We start from the raw sequence: 17,269 nt of genomic DNA, 5'->3' as shown, positions 1-17,269 counted from the left end.
ACAACCGTATGGACTTACTGGACATCGGTTTCCAGCAGAAAATGACGGTTTGTAGCGATTTCCATCGCATGCACAACATTCCAGACGAGATAGCGAGACCAGCGGGGTCTCCATGGATTGTTATCGGAAGCAAAGCGAAGGAGGCGGTGTCGGGAGCGGAAGCAAAAGCGAGGCTGCAGAGCCGGCCTGTTGACTAAGCTCAGAAAACAGCCACTCAAACCTCCACTGCTAAGCCTCTATCTCTCCAACGCCAGATCCATGGTAAACAACATGGACGATTTGGAATTACAGCTGGAATTACCTTATTCTATTCTGTAATCAGCTGGTCAGTGCTATACTCAATACTTAAATGACTTACCCGTCCAATGAGGATTCTTGTTTACAAGATGCCACATCTGAGTCGCTGACAAATCCTGAATTTCTGTAAAGATAACTGTCCAGAGATTTATAAGCACGCAGTGCTTCACCACTGAACAGCGAGGGAAAGTTAATGAGGTAATTATACACGTCCGGGTATTCCGCTGGCAGTTCAAAATCCGGTCGTGAAAACTCCGTCCGGAAAGCCATAAGGGTCACTAATCTGTAGATCGTTTATTTTAGACATATATCTAGTTATCTGTTCATTAGAAAAATGAGCCGTGTAGTCCGTTGGTTGAAATTGATCCATTCTGTACACGAGTGCAGCAGTATTCAGCTGTGTTTTTTACCGACAAGATGGCGGCTGTGTACTTTCCGGTCACATGACTGCAAGATCTCTATAGCTTGTGACTTGTCACTTATGATCAGCACACTACATCTTCTTTGAGTTCACCAAATGTTAAGAAATTCTTCAGAGCTTTTAAACTTTATTCACGTCAGGATTACGAAAAAAATTAATTTAGATACATTTCACAGCAAAGGATAAAGATCAGAATGCCAAAACGTACGCCAAGAGCATTCTCATGAACTTTAAATACAACTTTTCACTTTGGACTCCAAATTACATTTAACAAACGAATGTCTTCCCAAACCTGTTTTATATGATTTTAGCCAACATTCAGGAAGCATGCTGTACCAAAAAAAAAAAATCCATTATTTTGGCTTCTATCTCTACTTTGCACTACACTGCTTACAAATTCATTCATCGCATCTCTGAAAAAATTTTTTTCCAGCTTGATTTAGAAGAGAAATTCATAAAAGCATTCTACACTTGTTTTACCTAAATGTCATGACTTCCATTTGTAGAGGAAACAGTTGTTAGTTATTTTCTAAGTACAGGGAAATGTAAACATGTCTGACAATGAGATTATGTTAAAAAAGGGTGTTTTATTTATTTATTTATTTAATATACAGATCATGGCAAAATCCTGTCTAGTCGACAGCAGTCTCCTGTTCAACACACCAAATATCTGCTCTCCATCTGTACCTGACTTCATGTTTCAAAGACAACAAATGAGTATCCTTGAAAAGAAACATGATTAAAAAAAAAAAAAAAAAGATGATGTCGGAGAGATGTGACTCTCACATTATCCTCTCTTTTGACTCGTGTTCACCCAGAGTGGAACTGGTGTAAAATAAACCACATTCTGGATCGTGATCCAACACTGTGAGGAGTTGCGGTGAGATAAAAGAAAATGTAAAGCTACCTGAGATGTCCTTTATTTTAATCCCCAAAGCTATGTAATGCGCTGGTGTAAAAAAGAAAAAAAAAACAAAAAACTGAGCAGCATTCGCAAGGGAAATGCGGTGGTGACTGTCTCATGGAAAGAATACACACCCTTTGAAATAATACTACACTTTATATTGACACAAATCTTACTGCTTATACAAAACTCTTCCAGCAACAGACATTTCTCAGAGAGCAAGAAAAGAGAGAAAGGCAAACAGAGGGAGAGGGAGGGCGAGAGAGGATTAGTGGAAAGAGAGAGAGAGAGAGAGAGAGAGAGAGAGTCAACTATCCATGGAAACACACTGAGATCCATTCAGAACTGTTCCACCAAGATTTCAATTAGCCACTGAGTAGTGAGACACACAATCCCAGACAAACACACATGCACAAAACCAATGTGCACTTCCTGTGTATGAGGGGAAACTCAGTAAAACAAGTTCAAAAACTCACAAGACCATGGCGCACTTCTAAACTTCTACCTTTTACATACTTCAAGTACTAGTTTAAACACTTGGCACATTTCCTACCTCTGCATGTGCATATCCATTCTCCTGCACAAGTAAAATGTTGCTAGTTCCTTGTATAGAGCAGGGAGCAGCAGCAGTCATCCTTTTCTCCCTCCGTTTCCTTTCTCTCTCTCTGTGTGTGAGTGACGGGCTTGCTGAGAGAGCGGGCCACTGGCGCCCACTCCCCACCTCTCCCCACCTCCACGCTATTCACAGGCAAATACTAGTCTAAATACCAGATGGGCCTGCCTCAGCAACACACACACAGAGAAAATGGGGTGGGGAGGATAGAAGTTGTCGGTACTACAAAGCCCTACATACAAGAAAGACTAAGAGGTAGAAACTAAAAGGAGAGAGAGAGAGGGGCCCATTATCGGCATAAAGAAGGCACCTTAATATTCCGGCTTTAGTGATTTACACTGAACCAAATAAAACCTGCATGAAGCCGCACCAGCATGTTTTGACATTACGAGCCAGCATTCTGCCAACCAGAGGCATGATGTGCCACAACGGAGTATCGTTGTTGAGGGTAACGTATCTATGCGTCGGAAATATGAATATCCTGAGCATACCAGCGTTACTTGGAAAACGATGGCTAGTAAACTGACTGTGTATATATTAGTGCTGTCAAGCGATTAAAATATTTAATCGCGATTAATGTCGTGACTGTCATAGTTAACTCGCGATTAATCGTACATTTTTGTCACATTAAAAACCATTGTAATTCTCTTATCAGCATAAAAAAGTGAATGGGCTTGCTTTGTACCAATGTTTTTTTTTTTTAATTGCAGAGCATAACACATCTTGACACAGCCACTGCAAAGTCTGGACAGAAAGTCTGGGCTGGAGCCGCCGATGGGAAAACGAAACCTAAGCCGAGCACCGTGGCTCTTCGTCCCGAGGCGCGGGGCTAGCGCGCCCTGCCCGCGCTGGTTCTTTGGGGGGAGGGCAGAGGACTCTGGCTGTGCGGGGCGTGGCATTACAGTCTAGCTGCTATCGTTTTTCTAAGCAAAGTCTCTGTTCCAAGTTCCTGGCAGTTTCAAAAGCTTATGAAAAACCTACATCATGTCACAGAGCATTAATCTCGCGATAAAAAAAAATTATCGCCGTTAAAATTGAGTCAAGTTAACGCGATAATAACGCGACATTTTTGACAGCACTTATATATATATATAATTACGGCTGTTACTTCCCTTAAACGTGAATTATTGAACGGAAGTGATATGATGCTCAGTAATTATGCTTGTGTTTTAGGAGTGGTATAAATGTGCCCAGTGAACAAAAGCACCTCAACACTCCATTTACTAGCCATCGTTTTTAAAGTAACGCTGGTTTGCTTAGGATATTCATATTTCTGATGCATAGATACGTCACCCTCAACACCGATGCTCTGTTCTCTCTTTTCCCCAAAAAGTTGGCTCAGCTAAAGAACAAAAACGTACTTTTTATAACGTTTTTGCCCTTTAGCTGAGCCGGCTTTTTGGGGAAGAGAGAGAAAAACGGCGTGAAAGGTAATGAGGAAGAGAGGAGTGGAAGGAGTGGAGAGACTCGTGCAAGCAACATGTTTGTGTGATCAGAATTATGCTGGAGGAGAAAGTGAGGAAAAGGAAGTGATTTGAGGCAGCACAGCCTGCAGACCTTAGACCTTCAGCTCTCATTTCAGGAGCTGCAATAAGGGAGATGCTTAAAAAAAACCCACTCATCATGGCGGCCCGTACATACCCAAGATACAATTCTGAAATTCCCACCAAACGTTAAATGGTAGCTCTCTCAGTACCACCTGACATCTGCACAGTTTTTCTCCTGACGTTTTCTCAAACCATCAATAAGCAGAACCTTCCCTTTCCCATATAGTGCGGAGTTTGGATGAAGTATTCACATTGTGTTTGTTGTATTGCAGTAAAAGTCCACACATGACACATTTGCTTGTTTGCATGTACATGTTCTTACACTGATCTGCCAAGTTATATTCCTGTGTACATTTGGATGAATTCTGATTCCAAAAACTTGCGTGTGTGAACACCGAGTAACACATTCCAGGCCAAAGTTAAAGAGCAACAGCCTTCTTCTTGTTTATCACGCCCCAGTGGTCAAACACCATCTGTGAGACTGGACGCTGAACACCTTGACGAATTCATTTCGGGGCGGAGGTCAACAAGAGAAAGACCATGTTATTTAGTGGCTGGTAAATATACAGATAAAATATGGAAGTCCTTTATTTCCCAGGGCAGAGCTGACGTTTAATAAGGCCATTTTGTTTGCACACTCTTCCTGGTGGCGGCACGGTGGTGTAGTGGTTAGCGCTGTCGCCTCACAGCAAGAAGGTCCGGGTTCGAGCCCCGTGGCCGGCGAGGGCCTTTCTGTGCGGAGTTTGCATGTTCTCCCCGTGTCCGCGTGGGTTTCCTCCGGGTGCTCCGGTTTCCCCCACAGTCCAAAGACATGCAGGTTAGGTTAACTGGTGACTCTAAATTGACCGTAGGTGTGAATGTGAGTGTGAATGGTTGTCTGTGTCTATGTGTCAGCCCTGTGATGACCTGGCGACTTGTCCAGGGTGTACCCCGCCTTTCGCCCGTAGTCGGCTGGGATAGGCTCCAGCTTGCCTGTGACCCTGTAGAACAGGATAAAGCGGCTAGAGATAATGAGATGAGATGAGACTTATCCTGGGTTTTGTGTGCCACATTCAGGAAAACAAAGTAAACCTACAGAAAATAAACGAGAAACTAAATATGAATTAGAAAGCAGTCTTTGGGATTTCAGAATTCACAGCCAGTTTCTCGTTTATAGCGTACTGATAAACCTCCCAACACTACCCGGCCTCTAAATCTGTATATTTACAAGGCCTTATTTTAAAAAAAAAAAATTTTCACAAGCATGAGATTGATGGGTGCGTTTATCTCAGACAGGTGAGCACAAATTAGAAAAAAAAGTGCTTTAATAGCATGTGAATAAAATAAGGCCGTGCAGACAGCAACGACAAAAGAGTTTTTAAACAAAGAAAGAAAGGACACAGGCCAGGCCCGGGTACTCGTCTTCCTGACCCTGCCGTAATTCTCCTGTACATCAGTTTCTGGTGTCAAAAAATACCTTGGGGGGGAAAAAAAAAGTAGTCCAGTTTAAGTCTCTTGCAGTTTAAATATGATTCTAGCTGTGCAGAAGATCTTTCCTGCTCAAAGTGAATATGCAGAAAAAAAATCTGATCCGAGTTCAGTGAGTAATGACTGCAAAACAGAAATAAGTAGGAAAGCTGAAATGTGTACTGGGGAAAGAGGTGGGGGGTCGGCGGCTTACGAGAGGACATAGAATACAGAGTAAAATGGATGTGACTGTGTGCATCTGAAAGCGTCATGGGTAAACATGTGCGTATGCGTTGAATAGACAGTGTGAATGGCATGCTTGGCCACACTTTTCGCCTGCTTTTGGTAATGCTGATTTGTCAGTAGGGAGCCTGCTCAGGCTTTGAGATGCTAATCCGATGTGATAGTGGGGAGGAGAGGAGGAAGTGGGCCGAGAGCATGAGACAGAAGGCTGGTGGAGTGAGTGGGTAAGCGAGCGAGCGAGTGTACTCCTCAGAGACGCTCCATATCAATAACCTGATCGATACGCCACCGCTCACAGACTGCTCCTCCATACACAAATGCACACGCATGTGTGCTACTCATATCGCTATCAGCTCTCAAACTGATCAGCAATCACCATATGGCACGAGCAGAAATGCACGACGCGCGTCATCACCCTTCTAACAACTTGAGTTCTTTCTTTTGTAAATGAGTGAACTGTAATTATGATTAAAACAATACTCTCTGCACCATTTTTGCCGGGATTCAGAGGAATATCCATTCTCTGAAAAGCCAGTTACCAATAAACAAAGTAAACACAAGTGATTCAGTGAATGTCTTAACTGTTGACTATTCATTATTTATGGGATTAGTAAACGGAGAATAAAGAAGTGCTATTACCTTAGTTTGTGTGTGTTTCAGGCTCTAAGGCCAAGTTTACATTAGACCGTATCTGTCCCGTTTTCTTCGCGGATGCACTGTCCGTTTACATTAAAACGCCTGGAAACGGGAATCCGCCAGGGTCCACGTATTCAATCCAGATCGTGTCTGATCCGGTGCTGTGTAAACATTGAGAATACGCGGATACGCTGTGCTGAGCTCTAGCTGGCGTCGTCATTGGACAACGTCACTGTGACATCCACCTTCCTGATTCGCTGGCGTTGGTCATGTGACGCGACTGCTGAAAAACAGCGTGGACTTCCGCCTTGTATCACCTTTCATTAAAGAGTATAAAAGTATGAAAATACTGCAAATACTGATGCAAATACTGCCCATTGTGTAGTTATGATGGTCTTTAGGCTTGCCATCCTTCCACTTGCAAGTGGTAAGTGACTTGCGCACAGCGGCTCAGTCCCGAATCACTGCTCGTGCACTACACTCGCGCGCTCTGTGAGCTGCGCAGGGCCGGAGTGCGCACCCTCCAGAGGGCACTCGCTGTTCAGGGCGGAGTGATTTGGAGCGCAGCCGCTGAGGAGGAAGCGATGAGCCGCACTGACACATTTCAACTTACGTGCCGAATTAGTCATGTGATTAGCGTATCCGTGTATTGGCATTGCTGTGTGCACGCGAATCGTGTACTGGCGTTGCTGTGTGCACGCTAATCGTTTTTAAAAATGTTAATCTGATGATCCGCTGATACGGTCTAATGTAAACCCCACCCAAGTCCAGCAACTCTTTCTCAATTGTTATTAAGAGCTGAAACCCTGCAGTGGTTTGAAGAGCACTTTTAACTGATACTTTTTCAGTTCTGGTACACAGAGATGAAAGTGGAGCAAAGAAAAAAAAAAATCCTGAACTTTTGAAAGTCAAACTAAGATTGGGGTGGGGGTGGGAGGTGTCGGGGGGCAGCCTCCCCAGAAAAAATTTTAATAACAAACATGCAAAACCCTGCATTCTAGTACTTATTTTCACTAAAACAAGTTATAATTTTTAAGCCTTTTTCTTTCATGTACATTAATGATTAACATGTCAAAAATATAAAATTTAATTCTAGTTAATGAGTAATTTTCAGGAGTGCATTGTTCTAAATTCAGAATTTTCACTACTGGATGTCAAAACTTATATAAAAAGTGATGCTGTCGCATCTTATGTGCAATACTGCATACATGCTTAGGAAATAATAATTCAACTGATATTAAATAGTTACACAAAAGAAAGACCGCGTTTTCTAAAGCACGATATCGCGATAAAATCTCGTTCACATGACATGAGGCATGTATATAAGCATATAAGGTCTCGTACACACCAGCACGCATTGCGAGACTACAAAAACGGCGGCGCCCTGTCGCCGAACGTAAACAAGCCGCGCGATCGCAAAACCGAATTTCTATGAAACGGAACGCGAAAAATCCGAAAAATTAATTTTTCCATTCGGAAAACCGGAGATTTTCAAGAGTTTTGTCAAATATCCGGATTTCCAGGTGTGGCAGCGGGGGCGTGGTCAAGCATCGGTCTGTGACCGGAGGGCAGAGTCAGGGAAGGTAAGTGGCAGAATCACTGCACCTGATGTTGGTTAATCTGTGTTTGTGTGTCTTCCCCAGTGACCACGCCCTATATAAGGAGAGAGAGAGCAGAGGAAGGAAGCTCCCTCCCAACCACAACGCATGTGTGTGTGTGTAGAGTGTGCGATAGTGTGAGTGAGTGACTGAGTAAAAGCTGAAAAGCTAAATTAAGTAAAATAAAAAGTTTCTTTGTGGATCTTAATCCTGGCCTGCCGTCTTTCTGTGCTCCACCCATACGAACTGCTACACCGGGTAAATCCGGAAGACTTTCATCTATAATGGTACAAAAAAAAAAAAAAGCTTTAAAACATTAAACTTGTGCCAAAAGGCTTATTAAGAAAAAACCTGGAATGTCCGTGTGTTATGAGTAAAATATCCTGACCAATACTGAGGCTCATTTATTAAAGCTGTGTGTAAATGTTTTTCAAGGTCAAACTGAACAAAAAATACCAACCACGTACGAAAGCTTCGATAACGTCGATTTTCTTCATACTACTGTATGCACGTTGATAAATGACCATCTATCAAGTGGAAAATGTTCAATTCATTTATGTGATGCGAATGAAACTCTATTTAAAAAAAAAGAAATTAAATTTAAAAAAAAGGACAAAATGATGACTAAAAACAGCGAAAGAGTGACTCTGAGGGGCCGAGTGTGCCACATCTTCCACTAACGCAGCTCAGCCACTGCAGCCTGTCGGCTACCCATTTCTTTCATCCTAACTGAATGGCAAGTCTTCATTTCTGACACGTCTTCATTTCTGGATTGCTTTCTTGCACATCATTAATATGAAATGACTGATTTTTCCAGAACACCTTGTGAACAATTCTTGAATTCTTGCGTAAATGCTCCTGTGAATGATTTATAAATAAATGCATTCATATCCAGTTTAATAAATGAGGTCCATTCTGAGGGTCACAGCTATCCTAAAAGCTACTGTACGTGTTGGAGTTCCTTTTACTTCCTTTCTTTGTTAGCATCCATCCTTGTTTTATCTTTATATGGAGTTACTTTCATATCTTCCGTCTCTCTTTGTCATCTCCAAGCCTGGCCCACCTGTCACTCTTCCTTTGTTCTTCTATCAAACAACCAAATTATCGTGATGATGCTCTTTGGCCTGTACCCGCACACCTACCATCTGGACCATCCCCCCCCAACACAAACGCACAGACGCCACACTACCCCACTGCCTCCAGCTATATTAGCCCACAGTTCCTTACCTAAATCTCAAAGGAGGTTTTTGTGTAGTTGCCCCTCGGCTGTCACTTTCCCCTTTGATTTCTGCGGTCAGATCTACAGAGCAGCCACAGTGGTATGTCAAAACTGTGTTAGTCACCTAATATATGTCGGTGGGTTTCTGCCAGGCCGACTGAGCCCACACCGAGCTGATTTATAGAACATGACAGCTTTTGTCCGCTGCCTGGATTCCCTGGAATGCACAAGTCTTTATTATTACTCACACTGACTTGTGGCATTTTGCAATTTTAGCTGCTGCATGTTTCATCATAAACTTTCACATCAAGCCTTTCAATTTAAATAGCTCCATACTGAAAGGTTATTAACCCAGCAGTTACGCTATTCAGAAATAAAACCGTAAGCAATTAGCGCAGCAGAAGCAGTGTGTGGCCCGAAGTGTTAAACTGGAACAGCTCAGCTGTCACCTCCCTCGCCGTTTATGGTGACGACGATCCACATCAACGTTTCATATGCTCTGTCTGGACTGGTTGCTAGGAAGTCGATGCAAACAGCCGCATTCTGATGCTGGGATGGGCCCACATGTCGAGATAAATCAAGACCTGGGTTTGTGGACTTTGTGACCACACACACACACACTACACAGTCTCAGTGTCACGTACTACTACAGGATCACAGATGCCAATGTTCTCACAGACACACACAAAGGTTTTAACGTATACTATCCGGTGATTGTGATTAGATGCTCTCTAAAATCGGTTAAACAATGCGTAAATACTCAAAGAAAGCGCTCTTTAAGCTCTCTGCATTAACATGGCATTCCTGCTAATTTCCGGCTGCGGTGCTAAATATACATTTCGGTTAAAACAGATCAGGTTCAAGCCACTGAAACTTACAGTACAAAACAAGCGTTAAACAAGCACTTGCTGGCTTTTGGAATCACATGGCTGAATATATCATATCATATATATCATGTGATGATTAAACAGAGGTGAGCAGTATTTCAACAGATGGCAGGACAGGGCTGGATAACCTCACCATACCAACAAGGAGAGGTGTCTGAATACGACAAGAGTTTCGGGTGGGCTAGGTTTATACTAATGACAAAAGTGTTTGAGGCGAAGCTGCAATTTGTAATTCAAGTTGATTTGTATCGCGCTTTTAACGACAGACGGACATTATCACGAAGCAGCTTTACAGAAAATTAAAAAGGACTTTAACCATGAGCTAATTTTATCCCTAATTTATGCCTGATAAGCAAGCCTGTGGCGATGGTGGCAGGGAAAAACTCCCCGACACGACATGAGGAAGAAACCTTGAGAGGAATCAGACTCCGAAGGGAACCAATAATCATTTGGGTGATAACAGATAGCATGACTATGATTATTCCGTACCTACAACTGGTAAAAGGCACCAAAAACGCCACTTCAACTCGGAATTTCAACTTGGCACTGTGACGGGACACACTGTGCACAGTATAAAGTCCCACTTCCCTACTCTGACCACACTAATTGCTGTTTTGAGAAAGTAAAAATCAACCTTAGAGTCATCACAAATGTTAGAAGAAGAAGCAGCCTGTCACATGTACACTCAAGCACAATGAAATTCCTTTTCTGTATTTAAAGTGCATATCACGAGTAAATTCAGGAGCAAGATCAATGCAATTCTCCTATTTTATATTAAACTTTGGTCAAATATCTGTAACATTCTGCATTCTCTGCAATTTTTTTACCTTGCGCAATATCAGAAAAATTCAGTTGAAATCGAGCCATTTGAGGCGAATTGGTCCGCCTCTGAAAAAACTCGCCATTTGGATTTCCCGGGAAACATTGATTTTCGTGACGTCGCGTGCAGGACGCCTCCTTCTGAATCCTACGTCAGCGCTGGTTTGTTTATGAGAAAACGACCTGGTGGTTTTCTGCAAATTTCTTCAACGTTATCGCGTAATTATTAAAATGGTTAACAGATGTATCGTAGGAGGGTGTAGCAACACCAATCTTGATGGGATTAGTACTCATCGTTTCCCAAAAGACCGGACAATGAGAGAGAAATGGGAGCACTTGGTCAACACAGGCTGTGCACTGAAACCGTGTAAGCTCTTGCAGCCTGCTGGCGCTTCCGCAGGTAACGTCACGAATCTGGCTCCAGACTCCCTTGGGATTTTTCCAGACGCGTTTTCTTATTTTATTATTTTTTTCTGCTGTAGACAGATGGCCTTGTGCAAAATTACCCTTCTGGATGAGTGTGTAAAGGGACATTCTTTCATATAAAAAAAACAAAAAACAAAACTGGTCCAGAATATGCACTTTAACCTATCTGAAGCAGTGAACACACACATGCACATACAAGTGAGCAATGAGCGCGCACACACACACACAGAACAGTGGGCAGCTATGCTACAGCGCCCGAGGGAGCAGTTAGGGGTTCGGTACCTTGCTCAAGAGCACTTCAGCCATGCATGATACAGAGGGAGGGGAAAGTGCAAGGTAGTTTGTTGCTAATGCTACTTGCTGTTTTCTCTGTACTGCAGTTTCAATCTATAAATGTTGCATGAATGCTTGACGCTTACTAGAACAGTACTGTCAGCCACTCACATCTATAACTGTGTAAGTAGCTTTTTATGAGCTGTAGATGCTCTGATACAGCAAACAAAATGACACACTTTCATGGAGGTATCCATGTTTTGTTTTTTTTCTTCCCCCCCACTTCACACACTGAGGTGGGAAATGATGTTATTACAACCTGCAAATTTACCACTTACAACGCACCACACAAGCAGAATAACTCTAGTAGTTAGAACCCACGACTGCCCCGGCCAGACTCAAAGACAGAGTGGATATATTCATTCATAAACGTGCTGGGAATACATCTTGGATAGATGCATCACAAGGCACCATGCATGCACTCGTTCACATTTTAGGGTGATTTAACGTAGCCAATCACCCTAGTGGCATGTTTTTGGGAGGTAGGAGGAAACTGGACAACCTGAAGAAAACCCACGGAGACACAGAGAACATATGAAACTCCACACAGACAGTAACCCAAACTCAGGTTCAAACCAGGGACACTAGAGCTGAGAAGCTGTTATAAAAACGACTGGGAAGATATTTTTAATCAAAATTGGGAAACCGTTTGCTCAAGTTAGTTTGCTTTTAAAATAAATTCTATAACTAGCACTACAATGAAGGGCTGTCATTGGATTACGCTTTCTAACCATATACACACAGCTTGTTAAATGGTTTCAGACAGTATTAGACCCAAAACCGGTGATTAGCACCACATGCGTTTCACGTGTCTACATGCTAATCTGAGCATAGCACCATGAAAGCACATGCAATAAACCTCTCAGTTATTAGTTCCACGTGTGATCTTAGCAGAGGCTCCACTTGGGAAATTGCAAAGAGGGAGATTCTCCCTCTCTGCGAGTAGCTCGGAGGGAGACAAGTTTTTTATATATATATTATACCATATATATATATATATATATATATATATATATATATATATATATATATATATGGTTATATATAAGATACCAAGTTTTTATTATATATATAAAGTTATCTTTTAACATATCATTCATTAAAGATTACATGTTTTGTGACCTGATGGTAAAAAAAGAAATGGTTTTAGGTGAATTTTTTAAAATAAGTTCATGTCCCCATTTCAGTACCCATAAGCATGGAATCACTCATATATATATATATATATATATATATATATATATATATATATATATATATATATATATATATATATATATATGAATGATTCACCACATTTCATGTCAATTAAATCTTATTAATAGTAACAGATCTAGATAAATCCAGTGACTACAGACCAAACTTTAATACGCCTAAAGTCAATGTCAATAATAACTATTATAAATTGCCAAAAGTAGACCCTCTGATGATAATGCTCTTCTAATAATATTCTAAGTCTAAGTTAGTAAAAGTCAGACAAAAAAAAAAAAAAAAAGTCAGACAAGTTCGTTAGAATCTAGTGTCTGGTCTGGTGATCTAACCCTGTCAGATATAGGGTCGTCTTGCTGCCGTCCAGAACAGTCTGCCATTCGTCCCTGGCGACCATCGCGATGGGCGACCCGAACTTTATCTTGGTGATTTTCTGATATTTTTTCTTTGTAGTTTGGCTTTCGCCATTTCCACCAACGGAACTTCGTTTCATTATCTCATTCAAGAGAACAAAGTTAAAGACGAACAGGCGATAAATGCAGATGCAAAAAAACAAACAAAATGGTTGAGTGTCGCGTGTTTTCTCGTTCTCTCGCGCGTATCATTAATAGCGCCATCTGTATGCTTTATCGGTAACTGCTAAGACATTGGGTGGCTCAAGCGTGTACCCCGCGGCATACTGAATTCCACTCGATTTATATGCGCGCTTGATCTGCGCGTGCGCATGCCTCTGGCATTCACTCCAATCCCCCCGTTACACCGATCGGTGTACCAACCGGGGAATTGGCATATACCGCAGGGTACACACTCGAGTCCACCCATACAATGTCAGACACACGAAAAGCGGAAAGTCAACCATTCATTTATTTTCGTCAACATAAACGTATCAAGTTATATAATTTTTTGTTACTAAAATCATGTGTAGTAAGGGCGGGCGGGAGATTTTTATGTTGTCAGCGAGAGGTCGGGAGGATTTTCTAAATGTTCCCTAAAGCGGGAGATCTCCCGCCCATGGCGGGAGAGTTGGAGCCTCTGTCTTAGAGATTTTTGAAGGTTATGCAGAAAAATAGAAAACTCCTTCTATGTGCATGTTGACATCACTACCAGCCGGGGACTTCTGTGAGAGTGCGTGCCGCCGCCTCTTCTCTCGCTCACACACACAGCATTTCAAGGAATTCAGCATCTCATCTTGCAGTCTCACTGTCTCTCCTTTTTCATTCACAACTATTCCTTCAACACTTATTCATGGAATCTCTCACCAAATTTCCAATCAAATACAGATTTTTACTGATGAAATTCAGACAACGGCTTTCTAATTCATGACCATTCATTGTTACAGTATTCCAGATGACTGAAAGACAGACAGAGCTCACACAGCTGCTCTCTCTGATACATCCATTCAGCAAAGAGAGAGACCCTAATCAAAGCCACAAACACCACCATTGTTTCCAATGAGGAAAGGCTATTCAACCACTCTTCCACAATAAATAAATAAATAAATAAATAAATAAAAACGCCCACCCACACAGAGAGCGCGCAGACTGAAGGTATTTTTACAGCTTGAACGCCTAAATAAAGGCTGAAGCATTACGACTGCGTTGAAGTTTCTTAAACACAAAGTCTGACTTTAACAAAATGTGCTACAGACAAACACTGACACTCTCACCATCCCTGAATACATGTTTATTACAGTGGAGCTCATAGTTTAGCCTGATCATGCAGGTTTTGGCCTTCTTTAGCCTCAGAGGTTGATTTTATCAAAGGCCTTTCACTTTTACAAAGCTGATGTACGTACGTTCTTCCCTCCAGCTTATTCCATTCATATTACTTCACCTCCACCAATTTCAAGTTCACAGGTAGGCTTGTATGGGAGGGTGTCAATCACGTGTGTCTTTTTATACAGATGAGTTCCTTCAGAATTTAACACATCTACTGCGGAAGGTAATGCGTTTTTATTAATATTTATTAGAGATGAAAGTGGAGCAAAAGAAAAAAAACCCTGAACTTTTGAAAGTCAAACTAAGATATTGGGGGGGGCGGCGCAACGTCCCCCGAAAATATTTTAATAACATAACACGCAAAACCCTGCATTCTAGTGCATTTTAGTCCTTATTTTCACTAAAACAAGTTATAACTTTTAAGCCTTTTTTTTTCATGTACATTAATGATTAACGTCAAAAATATCAAATTTAATTCCCCTAGTTAATGAGTAATTTTCAGGAGTGCATTTAGAAAACGTGGTGATTTTCCTGCCTACGCAGTTCATTACTTTGGAAAAAAAAATTTTTTTAAAAATCAGACAGTTGAAAGTAAACTCGGCAAAATCCCAAACAGTCCTGTTAAAAAGTAAAGGTCTGTTAGAGTTTCTAAAGCTTTCAGGTTTCAATGTTGGGGACGTTGAGCCTCGTTTATCAATCTGTTAGTAGAGTTGTGCGTTTGCAGAAGCTAAAGTGAACTAAAAATTTCCAATTCATATTTATGCGAGTTGAAGCCAATTGTTTACATTAGTTCGTATTGTCTGTAAATTTAAACACACCAATGAATACCAAATTTCTCATGTAGATCAGGGGCGTAGCTAGGACTTTTCGGGTGCGTGTGTGTCTCAAACTGACTGGCAGCCTGAGTGCATTATGTAACAAAAAATAATTACCATTGCTAGTTTTAGGCAGCTTAGAAACTGGCTCTTCCATTATTGCTCTTTCCTCCACGTTTTCTTGATGTTGTGTTCTAGAAACGGCACTAAAACTTGGCTTCGAAGCCACAAAATGCAACTTTGATGGAAAAAAAATATATAGAATAAATTGCTTACCTCTCTTCACATCGAAAGAAGGAGGAAAGTTTTGCTTGTTTTGACACGGCGAATTAATAACACAAAAGAAAATACTCGTAATTTGCAACTAAAAAGACTGCAGCTACACTGGCAGCTTGAACATGCTTTCTAGTGCGATTGTGTTGCGCTTGCGCAGAACGGCGTCAGTCCTGCGCGCCTTAGCTCGTGCACCTGAAGGCGTGCCTAACGAGCTACGGCACGAGCGCCGTTAACAAAGAGCACCTGTCTTTAATCAATGAACTGTGTTTGGGCTATTTAAGGACTGCGCCCATGCAAGGACGATGCAAAGTATTACGCCGCGTCTAGGAACGCGAAAAATCCGAAAAATAAATTTCTCCATTCGGAAAACCGGAGATTTTCAAGAGTTTTATCAAATATCCGTATTTCCGGAAGACTTTCATCAATCCCTGAATTTATAGAAATTATGTTTCTATGCTTTTGCTTGATGATGATCAATGGTTCGGGTAGGCCTTTGAGTCAACACTTTGCATCATATAAAATTCGGTATTTTTATGAGCCGCCCCTTGCATTTGAACGCCTTTGTTGCTCCATAAACCTAGAATGCAATTCATCTCCTTTGCAGAAGGCATCATCACTTTAACCTGCTATTATGAAACACAAAACCGGATGCATCATGAGGTGTTTAGCCATTCTGAAAGCAAATCACTTTCATACACGGTGCAATCCTCAACCTGTATTTGGTTGTAACTGCATTCAAAAACAGCTTTTATTTTTGTCTAGATATAACAAACGTAGTGCAACTTCCAAATCACGCAGGCTCAGATTCATATCAAGATTCTCCAAGCAGCACTCAAATTCTGAATTTACTAAATCGACAGAAGCGTTTTTAACGTTTGATAACCCTTCTGCTTCCATGTGGACGGGTCTTAATTCAGTTCGTTCTGAAAACAAAAATAATCAGTGAAAATTGAAACCTTGCCTTGTCAAAGAACTCGTAGAGGCGCACACTCTTGTCAATTTTCTCCTTCGTGTCCTCGACTCTCTGGGAGAATTCTTCCAAATGGACCCAGAAGGAGCGCACTTTAACCTCGTACACCTGCAGCTCGGCTGACGAGATATCCTCCCATCGCTCTAACCGCTTCAGAAGTGCTTCTCCACTTTTACAGTGATCCTGCACACACACACAAAAAGTGATGAATAACTTCAAATGCATTCACACACACACACACACACACACACACACACACACACACACACACACACACACACACCAATTTCCTGCAAAATGTGAATATCCTAATACCTGTATAAGGATCCATCATAAAGTAATCTAATCTCAATCATACCGTTTATTCATTTAGATTGTTTGCTCCATTCAAATGTGCACAATTACACTGTAGAACCTCAAATGTTTAGTGACCACAATATGAGAACTGACATATATTATCTACGGATTCTTGCAGAATAACTGTGTAGACATACGTAAGCTGCTGCGTAGAAGTCTCTGAAAAGTGTCTGCTTGCTGCGTAGCTGCTCCAGAGAATCTTCCAACTCCCCCAGCGTCTGCAGTCTGCCCTCTCCCACCTCATCTATCCACTGACTGACCTAAGACAAGAACACCGCATGCACACGCAGGTCAAACACAATTAAGCGGCAGGTTAAACAGCAGCCCTGTACACATTCATCAGTCTCATCTTTCCTAGGAAATCTGACTCGGATAATAAAATGAAACACAAGCGAGATAACACAATCAACATCATACACCTGCTCAAACATACAGGTTATAAATCTGTTTGAGATATTCATCGCATTTCTGGCAGCAGACATTCTTCCTCCCTCTTTTAAAACATTCTGCTGAGAAAAAGTCTGAAGCTTTTCAC

At 41.6% G+C, this 17,269-nt stretch overlaps 1 protein-coding gene across 1 annotated transcript in view; it reads right to left on the bottom strand.

Annotated features, from left to right (window-relative positions):
* Positions 1–17,269, bottom strand: part of plekhg4 (pleckstrin homology domain containing, family G (with RhoGef domain) member 4) — a 138,764-nt gene that overhangs the window by 25,707 nt on the left and 95,788 nt on the right. The window contains exons 12-13 of the mRNA XM_060911790.1: positions 16,872–16,994; positions 16,369–16,560 (exon numbers count right to left, since the gene is read on the bottom strand). Coding sequence (XP_060767773.1) covers positions 16,369–16,560; positions 16,872–16,994 — 315 coding nt within the window. The remainder of the gene's footprint in view (positions 1–16,368; positions 16,561–16,871; positions 16,995–17,269) is intronic.

The sequence above is a fragment of the Neoarius graeffei genome, chromosome 27 (genome assembly GCF_027579695.1).
Source record: "Neoarius graeffei isolate fNeoGra1 chromosome 27, fNeoGra1.pri, whole genome shotgun sequence".
Classification (NCBI taxonomy): domain Eukaryota; kingdom Metazoa; phylum Chordata; class Actinopteri; order Siluriformes; family Ariidae; genus Neoarius; species Neoarius graeffei.
This window is presented reverse-complemented; position numbering and strand designations above follow the sequence as displayed.